Source organism: Bombus huntii, chromosome 8 (genome assembly GCF_024542735.1).
Source record: "Bombus huntii isolate Logan2020A chromosome 8, iyBomHunt1.1, whole genome shotgun sequence".
NCBI lineage: Eukaryota > Metazoa > Arthropoda > Insecta > Hymenoptera > Apidae > Bombus > Bombus huntii.
The window spans coordinates 16,713,900-16,731,402 of NC_066245.1; the positions used below are offsets into that span (position 1 = coordinate 16,713,900).

The window sequence follows — 17,503 nt, forward strand, 5'->3', positions numbered from 1 at the left end:
AGAACGTGTATTATATAACAGGGAACGTTGGCAAAGATCGTAGGTTAGTTTTATGTCAACACGATGCTTCGATCAGGACAGATTTATTTTTCAGGGGAAGTATTGATTCGACTCTTCGCATTCTCCGGGAAAAAATAACACTCGATTGAAGTTGCGTATATTGTGATTGTAAAGAAGAACATCTTCTTGGGTAGAGGTGAATGATAAATATAATAAATAAAGAATCTTTCAAGAAAACTTGGTAAATCGACGACCACATGGGGAAAATATGGTAAGTCTACTTTTATTGGTTTTTTGATTGTTGTATGCTTTTTTATTAATTTAACGACTAAACGATTAAGAAATTTAATTAATTAGTCTGCGCAACTGAAGTTATCGACACTTTTTAAACGTTCAAACATGATAGAGAACGCATATTTAATCTCAAAATGATATGAGAAAATACGTTTTGATATGAAATTGGTTGACAATGTGTTGAATTTTAAAATGGTTCTACGATAAAAGAATTAAAAATACAATTTATCATGTTCTTCATTTGTGACCTCTGTGTTAAAAAAAGAAGAGAATATAAAGAAACAAGCGTTGCGTCGAAACGCAGGTACGAATTACATCTTGAGTCAATCTTCTCCGAAAGATCGCTGGGAATCGAGGCTCGATTTCTAAACGAACAATTTTAGATAAGAATAGGAGAAAGAGAGGAAAAAGAGGTTACGACTGTTACGAACAGACCGCGTCGCATCGTTTGCTCGAGGGCTAATACGAGCAGTGGGGGTTTAGGACGCCACAATAACCCGCGGCCACCCCTCGAACACCCGTTCCCTCCTTGCGCGCCATCCATGGTAACGGTAACCAACGATTTATTGCGTGGCGCAACGAGCGCGCACGGTAACACGTTACGGTAATGACTGTGAAATACGACGGTGCACCTCTCCTACTGTGCAACCCTCAACCCCCTGGTTGCTTCGTCGTTGCCCCGTCACGGTTGCACAGCCAGACTCCCAATGAAAGGACGGGACTTCGATACGACGTATGCGTGTACGCACACACGTGTGTATACACCGCGTGTGCACGCGTACACCGATCGTGCATCGAACTGCCGGAGAAATATCGCCGGGTTGAAAGAGTGTTCTCGGAGAAACCTCATCGATCGTGTGAACGACTGCTGCGCGATATCGGTCTGCTATGTTGTAAATAATGCGCGCGTGCAGGTGTCAATTTGGACGGAGCACCTATTACGTCGCGAAGAATGTGTATCGGAGGTGGACAGGGTGAAAATTGTAATTGATTTATATTTCGATCTTCTGTATGAGGAAGATGGTGACTAAGAGGATAGTGGCGTCTTTGATACGTAGATTTTGGGTGGGTAAAATTGATGTTTCATAGAATAATTCCAAAGCAAACTGTTGTTTATAACATATTCATGTTTATCACGGTGAAAAATGAGATATATGTACTTTGGTATATTAGGTAGAGATGACATAACGTAGTTGTAAATTGACATGTTTGGTATATAATTTGAAGTAGCTTTTATTGATATAAAGAAAATATGAGTATGAGCATTTACCTTGCATAAGTAATATAGTATGGATAGGAGGGATTAAAGCACTAAGGAACTACATTCATTAGTGTACAACAGTTCTGGAGTGGAGATCCTTATACTCATAAAATATGTCAAATTATTAAGCATTTCAACCCTCGAAACGAATAAAGTTTAGCCCTTGACAGGTTTTACGGCCGCGTTATATCTTTTACACCCAGTATACCAAAATCAGAGGCCTTAACAGACTAAAAAGTTTTACAATCGCGATAAATAATTAAAGAAATTCCGAACTAGTTTATAGCAGCCTTTTAAAAATAACTTTGCCAATAGAGAGATATTGTGGTAATAAATTTTCTTGATGTACAAACGGAAAACCATCGCAAATATATTTTATGTTAGAAAAAGTTGCGTAAATTTTGCACTGAATTCGACGCGAAATTAATAAAATTTACCCATGGTTCTTGGAAAATTGATTCTCTGGATTTCGAAAATATATGAAGGGCGAAGAAATTAGTTATAAATCAAGGGAGACTATTTTGGAAGAAAGACAATCTGCTATAGTTGGTTGGTGAAAAGGCCGCGTATAATTTTAAGTATGATGTTTAAAAATGTTGAATGTTTGAAAAGTGATAGGGTGGAATACTGATAAGTAGCGCGATGCAACATTTCGCCGCTTAACGTTCTATATCTCGTTTATTTAACAAATCGCAACAACCATTAATTTGCTGGTACCCACTGAAAGCGGAAATTTCAATTAGCGCGAAGATTATAAGAATTAGGTTAATACGTGTTCAAAATTGAAACCGATTTACTCCAAATTTAATCAACTCCTGACGACTTTTCGCATTGCACCGTGCAATGAATATTTACTTAGAACAAATATACAATGACCATTCATTAACCATATTTGAAATTATACTAATAAAATTAAAATATCGTGGTTACTAAGAAATAAAAATAGAATTCTCCCCTTCGGAAAGTTCAAGTTAAATAACAATACAACTTCGCTAATGAATTTCATTGCTCGTAAATTCGTTTAGTTAAAAGTAACAGACAAAAATACATAGAAAAGAAAACATGTGAATCTTTGAAAGAACAATTGTATTCTCAACGTTATGCGTATAATCCAAACAATAAATAAGATAACAAAAGTTTACAATCAGTGTACAATTTGCCGACGATATTACGTATCCATTACGTATCCATTGCGTATACTTTCGAAATTACTCTATATTCAGACTTTTTCGCACTGCAGGAAAACCAAGGAAAACGTGTAAAGAAGAAAGGAAGAAAGAAGGATGACTCTGAGAATTTAGAATAGGCGATAAAGAAAGCTAGAGACGAAAAGAAAGGGAGCAGAGAAAAGAGGAAAAAGCACATAAAAGGTGTGCTGATTTATTTTTGCGTCTTATAAGAAATCTCATGCTAAAGTTCGTCGAAGTCGCGAGATGATAGATTCGCGTACTAAACTTCCTCTGCCTCAGAAATGCAAAGAAGAAAAGGGAGAAGGAAACTCGTTATCACGATTATATTCGGAAAAGTCGTCGTTACGTCTGTCTAGTACCAATCCTACGAGAAAGCTTGATGAAACCGTTATTAGTCGGAGGGATAGACGTATTATAAGAAGAACTGCAAAAGAAAGAGCTGGATTTTGTCTCGACGTAAACGAAGAACTAAGCATTTTAGCAGCTCACCTTTCGCAAGCATCTCTTTTTTTTCACACGATCTAATCGGTGTTACTACGCATATGTAATACACATCGTACTGATGAATCGTATATGTATTGATCGTATCATCATCTCGACTAGAAGCAAAAAATGCCGTTAGAGTAATGTATACGCAACCCTTTGCTTTATTTCCCCCCTCTCCTTTCACGCATCTTGTTATTGCTAAATAATCACATTACGGTTACACAACACGCATCCCTCGATCCCGATCTACACGTTTCCCCTAATGATTCTCGTAGTACACACGCTCTCGCATACGTTCCACGACCTTTTGCATCGGTCCGCTCATTGTTCGGGAATGATTCTGTACTCTGTGGAGAGGCTGTGTAGCGATGTGTCTCCGGCTGATAAGGGCGGTAGTCCCAAGGCACCTGAAAGTACCACCAACCCCCTCTGAGTCCCGTAGTCGCACTGGGTGGTCGCAAGTTTTAGTTTTCTTTCAAAAAAAATCTTTTTTGTAAGTCAAATCTTTCTTTCTCTTGCGCGCAATAACAGTCTTTCCTCTCAACAACAGTCTTCCTCCCTTTCTCTCCGATGCGTTTAGGTTAGAAACGATCACAACATCGCATACGTTCTGATTCTCTGGTCAATGGACAAGTTGTCAAGGAATTTCTCGACAGTTGGCATGCAGCACACCACAAAGTGACAAAACTAGACGCGACTGGCACGTCGTTACGGAGAAACTGCGAGCGCGGTGCCCCATGTGCTTGCTTATTTAGTTGGTCGGATTCGATCGCGAATGCAACAACTTCTCTCAACGTATCAAGCCGTCGGAGGAAGGTAATAGTTTCTAGTAGCTGGTCGTGGAAAATTATTCCCGCGTCACTGCATTAGCCAAAGTTTCGAACGTTCACAAAGGTAATGGTAGTTATTGGTCTGGCGTGTACAACATTCAAGCGTTTCTGTGGTCAAAGTGATTATGTGAGTAGAATTTATGATTTTCTTGTTGCAAAATATCAAAATTTCTTATTAAAAATTGCTTATGAGTAACTTAATTTTCTGCAGCCCAAACTGAAAACAATATGAAAGTTTAATGAAATAGACATTGTAAAATTGATTTTGGAATTCGTATTACACCCGTTAATTATTTCGTTGTTAAATGTATCGTCATGTCAGTTTCATGACAATGTACGATATTATTCACCATGGCTATGTACGTTAACATCAAACATGTATTTGACACGATTTAACTAAATGTAACCAAACATGTAATCAACAAAATGAAAGTACTCGCATATCAAAAAACATTAGTACCGTGAACCAGTCCACCGTCCGATATCCCATCACATTACAATTTCTCCCTGAAACAAAGAGCTATCCCAGGCACAAGGAAATCTTTTAATCTCTCTTGATGGATCGACTCGGAGAACAAACGAGCAGGTTCCGTCGCGAGCGATTTCACGTGAAATCACTCTAACACCACCACCTCTTCAACCATCTAAGAGAAATCTATCGATATATATATACATATATACACGTATTCCTTCATTGGGCAGTGTCTAACGCGAGTCTAACTGCCGCCCACGGTCGAACGAGAATTTCTCTCGATTGCAAATTCCGACGCGTGAGTTCGATATCTGTCGGAAAATATCTTTTCAACAAGGAGGAAATTCATTTTCGCGCACCGGTCGCGTATCGGCCACCCCTCTTTCGTATTCGAAGAGAGAAAGAGAAAGAGAGGGTGGCTTCACCGACGAATGTTTTTCGGACATTGGGAGTATACGGACGACTTTAAGGCGGAGGGGTTTTCATTCGCAGTGATCAATCATTGGTGGTCGTTACCCACAATTTCTTTTTCTTCCTTCTACCGCCATGCCTCGTGAACCATACGCAAAAGTACGAAAGAAAGTACAGAAAAAAAGGAAGTAAGAGGAGGGAGCGTTTGCGGTCGCGCAACCGCTCCACTTCCCGGACTGGAGGTTATTCAAATGCGTTAAATAGCGGACAGTGAGGGAAATTGGAAACGATTCCAAGGAACATCGGGACGTATGGTCTCTGGAGGAAAGTAAAAATATGCCGGTTTCTTTTTTTGAAATGGCGGAGGGAATCGAAGAAAAAGAGGACGCACGAGGAAGGGATGTTCGTTCCGAGGGATGAACCAACGTCCGAAAAACATTATGCATTATTTATGAGTTCTCTTTCTGCTCGTCCACGTGAATTATTCTTAGGATCGATGTACTTCGAAGGGAAAAAATAATAAAATATATATATCACGGCGATTAGATCAACGGCGAAAAAAGCGCGATATTCGAAACCGTTTACGTTATACGTCGCGTAATATACACGAATTGTTTTCGTGGATATACACACGATGTTCTTTTTTCACACAGCAGCGTTTACGTCTGTTTCCTTGCAGCTAATTTATGTCCGGTCGACGTGCATGGGACACCTGTCGCAGTTTGTCCGCCTCTATTGGCGTTATATGTTATTGCTTCGCTATTTTCGTGTCATGCTTCACATAAAGGGGTGGTATCACAAGTTCAAACCGGGGGGAGGAAGGAGATACAAAGTGCAGGGAGGAAGAAGTTGAAAACTTTCGCCACGAAATTTCCTCTTCGAGGAGCTCGCACGGAGTAACGATGAGAAAAGGTCAAACAGAGAAAGAGAGAAAGTTCGCGGAGAAAGACGAGTGTAGCAGACAAATGGCCAAAAATGGACAAAAGAGAAGGGAACAAATGGGCTAGTAAGACGTGTAAGAGCAACGGTCGAGCGGCGGACAGAGGGCAGGGGTGCAGTAGTTACGGGGATCGAAAGAAGCTTCTTCGGAACTAGCGTTACGTCTGCGAAAGCTCACCATAGGAGGCGTGATTACTGTACTGTATTTCTCTGTTTTCACGTGGTTCCGTTACACACGGACATAGTTATCTCTCGAACGGTCGTTTCGACGCAACGCAGTAGAGTTTAACAAACGCTATCGATATCCATATCGATTATCTAAAAATAACCAATACGATAACGAGACTGCAAAAATACGGAGGGAAATAATTAACGAACAAATAAAAGTCGGTGGAACGGATAGAACGGAAAGTATAAAACGAAGTAACAAATCGATGGGAATCGTCGATGACCACATTAAATTCCCGAGGGTCGTTTTCGCATCTCGCGAGCCGATCGAAGCGAGTAGTAAACGTATAATTCCCAGCTCCGGCACGAAATTTTGTCTGATGGAGTGCCCTGGTTATGAGAAGCGACATGGTCGAATCTTCATTTTGGGCTTCTTCATTTGCTGAACGTGGGCCTGCGGATTTTCATTTCGAGTTCGAATTCAACATGAAGGGCGCTTGACCTCGAAAACTTTGCCCGCAGCTACCTCCAATCAACCGGTTCGATTTAGATCAGTCGATACCCACCTATGGACGCGTTCATTTTCCAAACGTTTCCTATTAATTGCTCTAGCCTGCGTTTGTGTATATCTATGCGTACAGGGTTAACCGCGATGCGGTTCACTCGCATATCGTTTGTAATCGATACGCTCCCTTTACCCCTACCTAATATTAACAATGACATTTTACCCCGTTCCGCGACCGCACGATTAATCTTAAATTACAATCGATTCGATAGTCAGTCGATTTAAATATATTATCGAAATTGTGTATGTATTCGTTGGAATTGAAATCCGACGACTTCGTGTCTTGTATGAGATCGTACGAAGGTTCGTGTGCATACGCTACTCGCAGGAACGATTTCCAGTGGAATCGTATCGCGTAATAAATAAGTTTACCCTATGCAGCGATCGAAAATTTATTTAGTAGCAGAGGGTATTCGTATCGTGGCCGTTCCTTTAACTCATTCGTTGAAATTTTCATTTTGCTCGTTGGTTGTTTGCCTCATTCGTCTACACTGATCGATCCGATTCGATGTACGCTTTAACGATCTATACCGAGAGAAAGAGAGAGAGAGAAAGAGAGAGAAAGAGAGAGGGAGGGAGATGGAGAACGTAATTGAAATTGATTAATCGATTAGCAGAAGCAATTTTAAAGCGTTTCGAGGATCGTAAAGCCTCGATGCTTTGAAAGAAAATTCCGTACCAGCAGAGTAGTTTGTTATTGACAGTCGAAGGCACGCAAGATGCTATCGAATGCAGGAGGTAAGAAACACAGAGTTTGTTTAACGACGTAACTTTTCCCATACATCAGCCTCTCATTATCTTGTCCTAGTTCGCTGGATTCTTCTTCTTTTCGATCTGCATTTTTATCGCGGGACTTTGTGTATGCGTATTTCTCCGGACGAGCATCAAGGACGCGAATACGATTTGTTACGTTTGTAACTTGCAATACAATTTGATTGGAGAATAACCGTATCTTTAAAACGTAAATATCTTTCACTTTGATTCATGCGAGCTTAAAAATATATTCCGCGGAACACTAAAAATAAAAACAAATTTGAGACGTATACTGATTACGTATCTATGCTGAATAAACATATTCGACATACGCGATTCTTCTATTTCAAATTTCCAAGCGAAAGGCTTTAGGTTTCACAAAACCTTAGGTTTTAACAAAATTTGTTATATAAACCAACCAATCACGAACTATACTTTACTTTACTTTACTTTACTTTACGAACTATACTTTCAAGTTCTGTCAGCATTGCAGTTAGGTTCTTGCGGAACGATATGAAATATAATAAAATATCAGTATATCGTCTTATCTCCGAAGAAGCTATCTGCAATTTTTAAAAAATGTCAAGATATAATTGTTATTTGGCGTGAATTATAGCTGAATGTCCGAAATTTTAATAGATGTGAATCATAAGTAACAATTAAACAGATAAATCGTCACAAGACGAATCGACTATTCTTAAAATCTTTTTCGGGTAAACACGGAACGGGGTAGAAAATTGGCCGAAGAGAATCGGCACCTCCTTATTTCTATCTTAAATCTTAACCTCGACAACATAATATCGATACGATAATTTATAGCAATTTTGTACAACGTTCACCACTCCTTTCGTATCGAGTGAGACCGACTGTCGGTGCTCCGGCGGTCGAAACTTCGGCCCGGAAGTTGAGGATCGTCGGAACCCGAGCAAACGTTGCTGAATAATATACAACGTCCTTCGCGTTGGACGTACAGCGCACAACCGTACCATTCTCGATAGAACGTCGGTCTGTGACGTAACATTAGATCACTTATTTTCCCGAGTGTCCTGTCGTCGAAAGCGGAACTCTGCCGCGGAAATGGATTTCCAATAGCTTCCGTGTCTCATAAACACAACCTGCCTGGTCGGGAAAGGATTCTGCGTAAAACGCGAGCAGAATTGACGATGCACGCTTCGCCCTCCTTAATAGAGGAATCGATTATGTTTTCACGAACATCTTTTCGCGCATCGTCGAGAATTCGAACTCGCGATGGAGGCCACTTCGAAGGATCACTTCGAAGGGCCACTTCAAAGGAGCACTTTGAAATCCGCTTAGAAATTAGTCGATTATTCGAAATTGTCAAGCTTCGAATCGAACTCAATCTCGAGTGCTTAAGGAGCCATTGTTCTCGGATGAGAATTTCGGCAAGAGGCCGACGGTCCTGTAACAAAAGCGCCACAATCTCTCAAGATTCTTGTACGCGCGAGATCTGCTACTTGCCCGCTCCTTCAAACCGAGCTTAATTTCTGACGATTAGCTCATCTTGATTTTCCGACATCCACTGGTAACCTGCCCGATTCTCGTGTTAAATCGAAAACAAAGACGGTGACGACGGTGACGACGGTGACGACGACGACGACGACGACGACGAGCAGGGCAACGAGTAGCGACAGCGAGAGCACAGTTAGTAAAATGGTGTAGCAATGGAAGTGAGTTTTTCTTTTGATTAGAGATATGTGCGCATAGCTCGATGTCGAGATTATTATTAGACACATATAATTAGTTAGTTCACAGAGGCATGGCGTTGTAGAGGTCCAAATTAGGATGGTAAAAGAGCGGTGTAGGGGTAGGCGGATTATGGTGGGGGGCAGGCTGCGCCTGTATTAGGTTCAAGTTCAGATTCAAGGGCGCGATGTGGGCCGCATTATGGTGGTTAAGGTGGTTAAGGCTAAGGTGGTTACCTGTCGGGTAGGGCAGTCCGAAACTAGGGTACCCAGAATAGCCGCGGCTTGCCGCGTATGCCGCGTACGCCGCCGCTGGGAAACCTGTGAACAGAGCAAAAGAATCTGTCAGCTTTTCTTCCCTGTGCTTGGTTACCTGAGCTCGGAAGCTTTTCAGGAACGTATGGAGGAGGGTTATGGAGCGTGTTGAATATTTCGTGTCGAATCGTAACGATGCGTGTGAATGCGTGTGTTTGTTGCTAAAGCGGGATACGTCGTTTTTCCCGATCTCTTCTGATTGTCAGCGAAGCTTGTGGATTAGTAAAAATTATCGAACTCTAATTTTAAAGCTGGTCAGTTTGAATTATTTTAAGAAAAGCATTGCACATAATTTTATTTGTCGTCCTTTAAGTTAGCGCTATCGTAACATTGTTACCTATTATGTCCCTTCCTGTGATAGTAGGCTTTTTCTTATTCAATTTAACATCAATAGATTTCCAAATCAGCACATGAAAATTACTATTTTATTTATACAAGTAAATGTCTCATAAGTACGAACAATTGTTTATTTAACTAGACTACTGTGATACGTTTATTTTGAATCGAGAGTACAAATGAATATTTAACTATGAAAAGATATCTTGACATTAGGTAACCATACTACCAAGGTATTTCTAACGCACTGTATAATATCATTAGAAACTTCTAATAATTGTTACATTACAGTATATAGATTGAAAAGTGTGATTTAATAAGTTATGTCTATCTAATATACAAATATGTCCTCTATCAACTACGATCTACATGCTCCCTTCTGTAAAATATATTAGATAAAACATTTCCCAAGTACGTACCGTGTTACTCTACAGAACATTTTCGATTGAAAACTCTATAAAATTATACTGGTCAAACAATTTCCACGAAGAAAGATACTCTCGAGTTCGTTTTTCACATTTCGATTTAATTCGAATGAAATTAATGTATCGTATTTCTGATACGGCAAACGCGTTTCTCCGATGCAATATCGAATGATGCCAGTAACCAGGTACGCATTAACCGAATAATTACGTTAATGAACCAGTGTATTTTCACAAAGGCAAAAATTTACGGAGACACACAAAGTGGAACGGTTGTACGATTTTATCCGTGCACCGTGGGTGAATCATGTATGAGACTTAGGACGAGAAAACTCGTGGCAAGTAGCATACAGAATTTTGTTTCGCTTTCGTGATTGATCGACGCGTGAATATTACAACGATGGTCTTACGTCAAACGTGATTGAACGTTGTTACGGAACGGTAGGCATGTCATTGGACATTGGAGTCGTTTTGTTGTACGTGTTCGTGCATATTTCAATACTCACCATCAGGTAATGCTCCCAGGGACCACATAAAATCTACAAGGAAAAACAGATCACATTAATACCGTGACGAGATTGATCAGAATCGGATAGAAAAATTTGTCTCTTCATTTTATCATTCTTTTCCCTTCATTTACTCATTTCAATTGCTTCGATTAGTTAGTGCAAATAGTAAATCGTAAGTCCCAATATAGAAATTTCTGCAACTAAGCACGAAGAAAAGTACTGAGCGATCGAATGAAGCCTAAAAAAATAAAATTTTCGATCGGATATCCGAAGGTGAGTACGCGCGACTATGAGGACTATCGTGAATTTTAGTTCACGAGTGTCTAACTGATGATTCTGTTGTGCAATATTTTTCTTCGTGCAGGCAAAGGTAATGCGTAGACAATTAAAATATGTACATGGAGACAAGTTAAGTATAAAGCAAAGCGTTGCAGAAATTCGTCGGTATAGACGGTTCGAGTGTAACGGATGACTAGGTTTCAAACAATGAGAGAAGGGTGAAAAGTAAAGATAAGAAAACTGAACAAAAATTAGAAAATAAAACAGATTGAAAGAAGAAGTCGGATTAAAAGCGTTCTAGGTTAGACAGAGAGTAGGAGATATAACAAAGAAGTTTATAGAAAAAGAGTATATAGAAGTATATAGAAAGAGAGAAAGAAAGGCATCCATGAAATTTCATAATTTGATACTAATTGAAAAGACCACACAACTAAGATTCTGACTATTTATAATATGTATATCGCATCGACTATATAGCGCATCGACTAAATTCTGTGACAAGGTACTAGTAACTACGCGCGGCCGAGGTGTTTTCAATTCTACCACAAAATAAACCCTCCTATGATCTATGGTTATTGTAGCCTTCAAGGTATTGGTTAATCATTTACCGTTAAGTAATATTTGCTAGGCTGACTATGTAGCTTATTAGATATTGACTAAGGGCAGATAATGTGTCGTGCGATCGCGAGGAAGGCATAACATTTAAATAAATTTATAAACTCTCGGAATTACAAATGGCAATTGGAACGAAAAATATTGGATGCAAGAAAATTTTGAATTTTGATAAAAACATAATTCGGAATTTTTAATTGTCGATGCTTCGTTCGTACAAAGCACGTGACACATTATCGACGCCACTACCACACTTAGATCGACGATACAATATTGAAAAAAACACCGACCACAATACTACACTACTGTTTCACTATTCTAGTGTTCATATTGACGCTGCTCTCACAATATACGCAGATGGAAAAGTATAAGAGCATTTATTCTAGCCATTAAAAGATACACTGATACATATTAATAGTATTAGTGATTTCGTACCTAAAGTCTCTCTACCGGGCTGGTTTTGATTACATCAAGCACGCAACACAATTCTATATCATTTCAGTGTGACATCGTTTTTGTTTCTTTTCTTTCTTTGATATTTTTTTGTGTTTTCTTATTTCATTTTATCTTTTTTTTTTGTTTCTTTCTTTTGTATTGCTCTGTTTCGAAAATCCGTTTGAACAACAATGAAAATCTTTGCATATACTTCCAACATTATCTCGTGTTTATTTAAATACCATTCATTTTACTCTCATATAGATAGAGAAGATCGATTCACGTGTAGTACGTAAATGGACTCGAATATTAGACATGTACGTGTATATATAATATTTATGTATATATATTTTTTAATTTATATAAATATTTGTAATGTGCATATTGCAACGCGCATTTTATTTTTGTATTATACTTGACAATCGCAGCGACTTCGTATGTACTATATATGTTTATGTAATAATATAATAATTATATAATGTACGTGTACTTTCTCAGATGCAACAAATCGATTTCACGTAGAACAGACGTTTACGTACGGCATTAACATTAATAGTCTCTTACAGTTTCGAGGAGCGTATAAAGCTCATTCCGGTCGAGTTTTACGATCGAGTTGCCGGTCAATTAACATTTACGTCACATCGATAGCTTTGGCAACATGGAATCCCATTGAGTTCCTCATTCCGAATTTTATAGTTATTTCTTTGATCCTTTTTCGATGCTGGATGTTTCCCAAGAGAAAGAGGGAGAAAGAGAGACACATACATATAAATACAGAGTGTTGCAAGAAACATTATTTGTCGAGGAACGCAAACATTCGTTTCTTTCTTTTCTTTCTTTTCGATATCATTTTCTTCTCTATTCTGTTCCTTTTTTTTAGTTTCTTTTTATTTTATTTTTAATCTCGTTCGTACTTGCGTAGTGCGCGGCCATAAACGTTTACGGGGAAGGAAGACGCATATTTTTCTAATTGGGTTCTCTGTCTAGACAAAAGGCGCAACGCTACGTTCCCCGTGTAACAAATCAAAATCTGGCCCAACAAAGCATTACAAAGGTGTGAACAGAAAGATAATCCGCATGTTAAGATCTGGTCTACTTACGAAACTGACACTGTTGAGCCTCTCGGGCAAAGTACGTACTTTCTAGGACACACGTCTCACGCATTATTATTAAGGTAAATGATGCTATATAGCTTAGAAGAGTTAAATACTATGTAACGAGTAAAGTGGGTAATAGAGGAGTGGGGGTGCGGGCGGGGGGGAGGGGGTTGTAAGGTATAGGTGTAGACGGGTATACGCACGATATATATTTAGTATATATCCTATAGAGAGGTATAATATTACGTGTAACGTAATATAAACATACTATGTAACGTAGCTTGTTAAGTAATAGGTACATTGTAATAGGTCTCTTTGAAGCCGCTGATAATATGCATTCTTCGTGGAAGACACTGTGGCTGTTTCTCATTTCTTTTCATTGTTCTTTTTTCTTCCTGTTTTCTTTTAGATATTCTTTCTGATGATATCTTTTATATTTTCCGATACAGGATCAAAAGGGAGACGAGGGAAGATACGAAAGAGATCACTAAACGGATCTTCCACGAAGAAATACCTAGAATATATTTCTAAACTATCGGTATCATAGTGACTTCTCAAAAAGCTATAGTTAACTAGTAGTCTCAATGATAGGAACGTATACATAGTATAGTAATTCGTCAAAAATTATATTCGTTCTAGCTAATTCAAACCTAGTTTCACCTAAAAAAAGTCTCATTAAGTAGCTAAGGTTTGTAACAACACAAATGTTTACCTAATTACCTAGATATATATATATGTATAAATAGAGAGATATATATATATAGAATATACTCCGATATGTATAATCTGTAGGTCTATTACAAAAACTAGAAGGTTGTAATGCGGCTCTCACAAAATATATCAATATCAATATCAAATACTATATGGCGTTTTACCAAATACGTAGATACAAAACAATATATAATATATGTATATAATCTGCTATTTATCTAGAATGGATTAATTCTGCAACTTTTTTTGTCGTTTCATTTTCCTTTTCATCGTAATTGTTTTTTTTTTTATTTTTCACAAGGTACGTATCGTATATATATATTCATATAATTATATATATGTTATATGCACACGAGTATTCTATGTATATGTATATAGTTTCGCGTGTGCATTTATATACATATAGATAGCTGTGACCTCGCGTTGTTTTTCTTATTCATCCTTTTTTTCTTTCCTTTGCTTCTATCGTACACGTGTACCGCCGTATTGGAGTACGTACTTCTTCATATTCTCGACATTATGAAATTTCATGAAATTCATTGCGAAAAATACTCTGAAAGGCGCGACGAATGAGAAATGCTTATCGCCGACCATTTGCCGCGCGCTCTCGACGCGCTATCCGCCTTCACCATTCACGATTCACGGCTTTATTTATACCACTCGACATATCATCCCGTGCAAATCAGAAATTCACCTCCTTCTGGGAATAATATACGGCGTGCCGCTACCTGGGAATGTGTTCTTGCGTTTCTTTCCATTTTTTTTCCTACTCATTCTTTACGCTTTTCTTTTCTTTCCTTTTTCTTTCCCTTCTGCTTCGATGAAATTCTAGCAATCTACGATCTCGACGACGGGCGCCCTCGCTCTCGAAATCGAACGAACAACCTTCACTTTCATGGAAAAATAGAATGCCATAGAACCTCGACCTCGATCGAGTTCCGAAGATTTCATATTTTTCATTTCATCTCCTTTCCTTCCTTTTTGCCGACACCATCGTCGATTCCTTCACGATCGTCTGTTCGAATTGAATTGTCGTTCAACCATGCGAACACACCGAGCGCTACCATAAAGCTTCGATCCAGTTTGCTACGAAATTATCTAACATCTACGAATCAATTGACGTGTTGTCGCGAACGCGAGTCGTTCGAGGCAGGAATTTGTATCTCTTTCGTTCGTCGAAAAGTATCTAAATATCTGTGTGGTATCGTGACCTGATTGCCTTTTACTTGCGACCTTTCCTCCTCTCCTAATCAAGATTCAATAGTCTAACTAAAGTACATTCGAAACACGTAATACGTTGGTCGTTTGCGATTGATTGTCTTTTCTACTACTTTAGAATTTTCCAACTGCCTAAATAGATATTTTTCTATGAGATTTACTGGTAAGTTACATTCAAATTTATATCTTTAATTTTAGAAATTTATGAGAAGGAGGAATGGTTTCTGCAAGAGGTACGTTGGATGTATCAACTTACTACCGAGCGCTGCTCGTTGAAACAGACTAATTTGCCTAAATTTTGAACACTTCCTTTTATTGTCCTACTACTTGTTTCTTGCTAATCAACTACGAAATCACTACCAGTCTTTTGCGATGCAGGTTTGTTCCATTTGCTATCTACGCTAATCTTTGGCTACGAAGAAAACGATGCCAGATACGCGATTAATCGAGTTCTACCAAACAGACTTATGATTCACTACTATTTTATACTTTTTCAATCTTTATTTTTTTCTTTTCTCACTACGATCACAGTTTTACTGAAATGAGCTTCTCGAGCAGTCTCGCGAGAATTCGCTTATTCCCACACTCGAATCCCGGGAATAAAAAGGAATGGTTTTGTCTAGACTACGTTATATTGCACTTCTCGATATGTCTTCGATTCGCTGCTATACCAAGTCGGAAATCAACTGCAAGGTTATTTACGCTAATACTTTCCCGAAAAAGAAGGCGATGAGTCCTAAATCGAGGAATGTTTCAAAGTACAGCAAAGTGCACTTGGTATCCCGTTAAAAAATTACATATACGAAAAAGATATTTAAAAAAAATACAAAAATGGTAACAAAACATCGATTAGAACAAAGAACGCAATTGTAACGATCACACGTACAAACGGGATACTAACACGTCATTCAAATCAGAACGAACCCGACCAACTATGAATCGATTTCATCACACCTGCTCAAATCCTCATGAAACATGATACAAAAGCATAGCTACACCTCCAAATTTGTACGCTCTTAATTCCTTGGCACGTAACCCCCATTCCATACAACAGTACAAAAAATATACAATCCCCTACTACCTCAAACATCCTAAATCTACATTTCATTCAGTACTACAAACTCAACCCAATCAAACCATCGATCAACTAATTAACAGCAAAATTCCATTTATACGAACTTGTCGGGTAACTAACAGTTTATGCAGTTCATGTTTTCATGTAAAAAGAATCCACTCATTCTTCCTATAATCTGCAATTTTTCTTCCACATAATAAGAATTCCGATAAATAGATTTCACTGACACATGTTTATTTAATCGGACATATAACTAAAATTTCGTTCAATCACATGGAGTTTATATAAACGGAATTATACTAGAAATCATCGCTAACAAATCGTCGATCGAGGAATCAACAGTAAAATGAATGCAAAAACATGGAAAAGCTCAATGTATGACTGAAGAAACTCTGCCCCTTAAGATGAAACCTACTGAGGCCTAGAAAGGGGCGTGAGTATTGTCGGTCATAGTCCGATCGTGGGTATCGGATGGTAGACGGCACCCATATCGAGGCCCTGTACGCCTAATAGATCGCTCATGGAATAAGTGAGGGTTGCGGCCCGAGAGGCTGCTGCGGCCGCGACAGGATGGGGCCTGTAGGAGGCCGCGGCTGCAGCCGCAGCCGCGGCAGCGAGTGCCCTCTTGACATCGTAGACGGCCGCGGTAGTGGCCGCGGCTGCCGCCGCAGGTGCGGTCGCACCGGCAGCGTATTGGTAGGTAGCGGCCGCGTTTGGTGCGGCGGTAGCGACTATCGGAGTGAGCAAGTGGTGGTGTGGGGTGCCAGCGGACGCTGCTGCAGCTGCATGTGCAGCCGCGGCAGCAGCCGTCGGAAGGGGATACGGCGCGTAACGATAGGTGGTGGGGGTAGGTGTCGCGACCATCACCAACTCACCGTATGCGCCTCTGTTGGCCGCTCGCGTCTTCGCCAGGTTCGCTGGGAGCATCACTTCCTTCGGCTGTGCTTTCTTGCATTCGACCTTCAAATTCAACATAAAAATTCAATATTAGTTGTGTCTCGTGCACCCGATGAGAGCGATGGATCCCAAGATTTTGGGGTGAAGCTTCGTTAGAAGATTAGTAGCGGAGGTTACGAGAATTGCAAAAAGTGATGATTACCCTTGTAGGATAATGCGATGGTGGGGGATGGCGGTCAGGCGGCCTAGAGCCGCTTTATCGCTGTCTCAACGGACCGCGACTAGAAGGGGGATGGCGCTAGGGGCAATGCGCCCTCCTAGTGCCAAATTCAACAGTCAGGGAATTTTTAGGACTGGCTCGAACAAGAGAAGGCGGGAGGGGGTGCAACGGAAAGATAATTTGTAAGAGGTCCCTGGAGCACTCCTGTCACACACGTAGGATGGTCATCGTGGAGTTTTAGTCGGTAAGAGTCCGACACTACTCTGCTGTTGCCGATTTTTAGCAGCAGTGGAGTGTCCATGAGG

General features: G+C 39.6%; 1 protein-coding gene across 7 annotated transcripts in view; it reads right to left on the minus strand.

Annotated features, from left to right (window-relative positions):
• The window catches only part of LOC126868420 (RNA-binding protein Musashi homolog Rbp6), a 773,477-nt gene that overhangs the window by 40,002 nt on the left and 715,972 nt on the right, over window positions 1-17,503 (minus strand). For all 7 annotated transcript variants that reach the window (XM_050623815.1, XM_050623813.1, XM_050623811.1 and 4 more), the window contains 3 exons: window positions 16,957-17,041; window positions 10,652-10,684; window positions 9,310-9,393 (listed from right to left, as the gene is read on the minus strand). In XM_050623815.1, coding sequence (XP_050479772.1) covers window positions 9,310-9,393; window positions 10,652-10,684; window positions 16,957-17,041 — 202 coding nt within the window. The remainder of the gene's footprint in view (window positions 1-9,309; window positions 9,394-10,651; window positions 10,685-16,956; window positions 17,042-17,503) is intronic.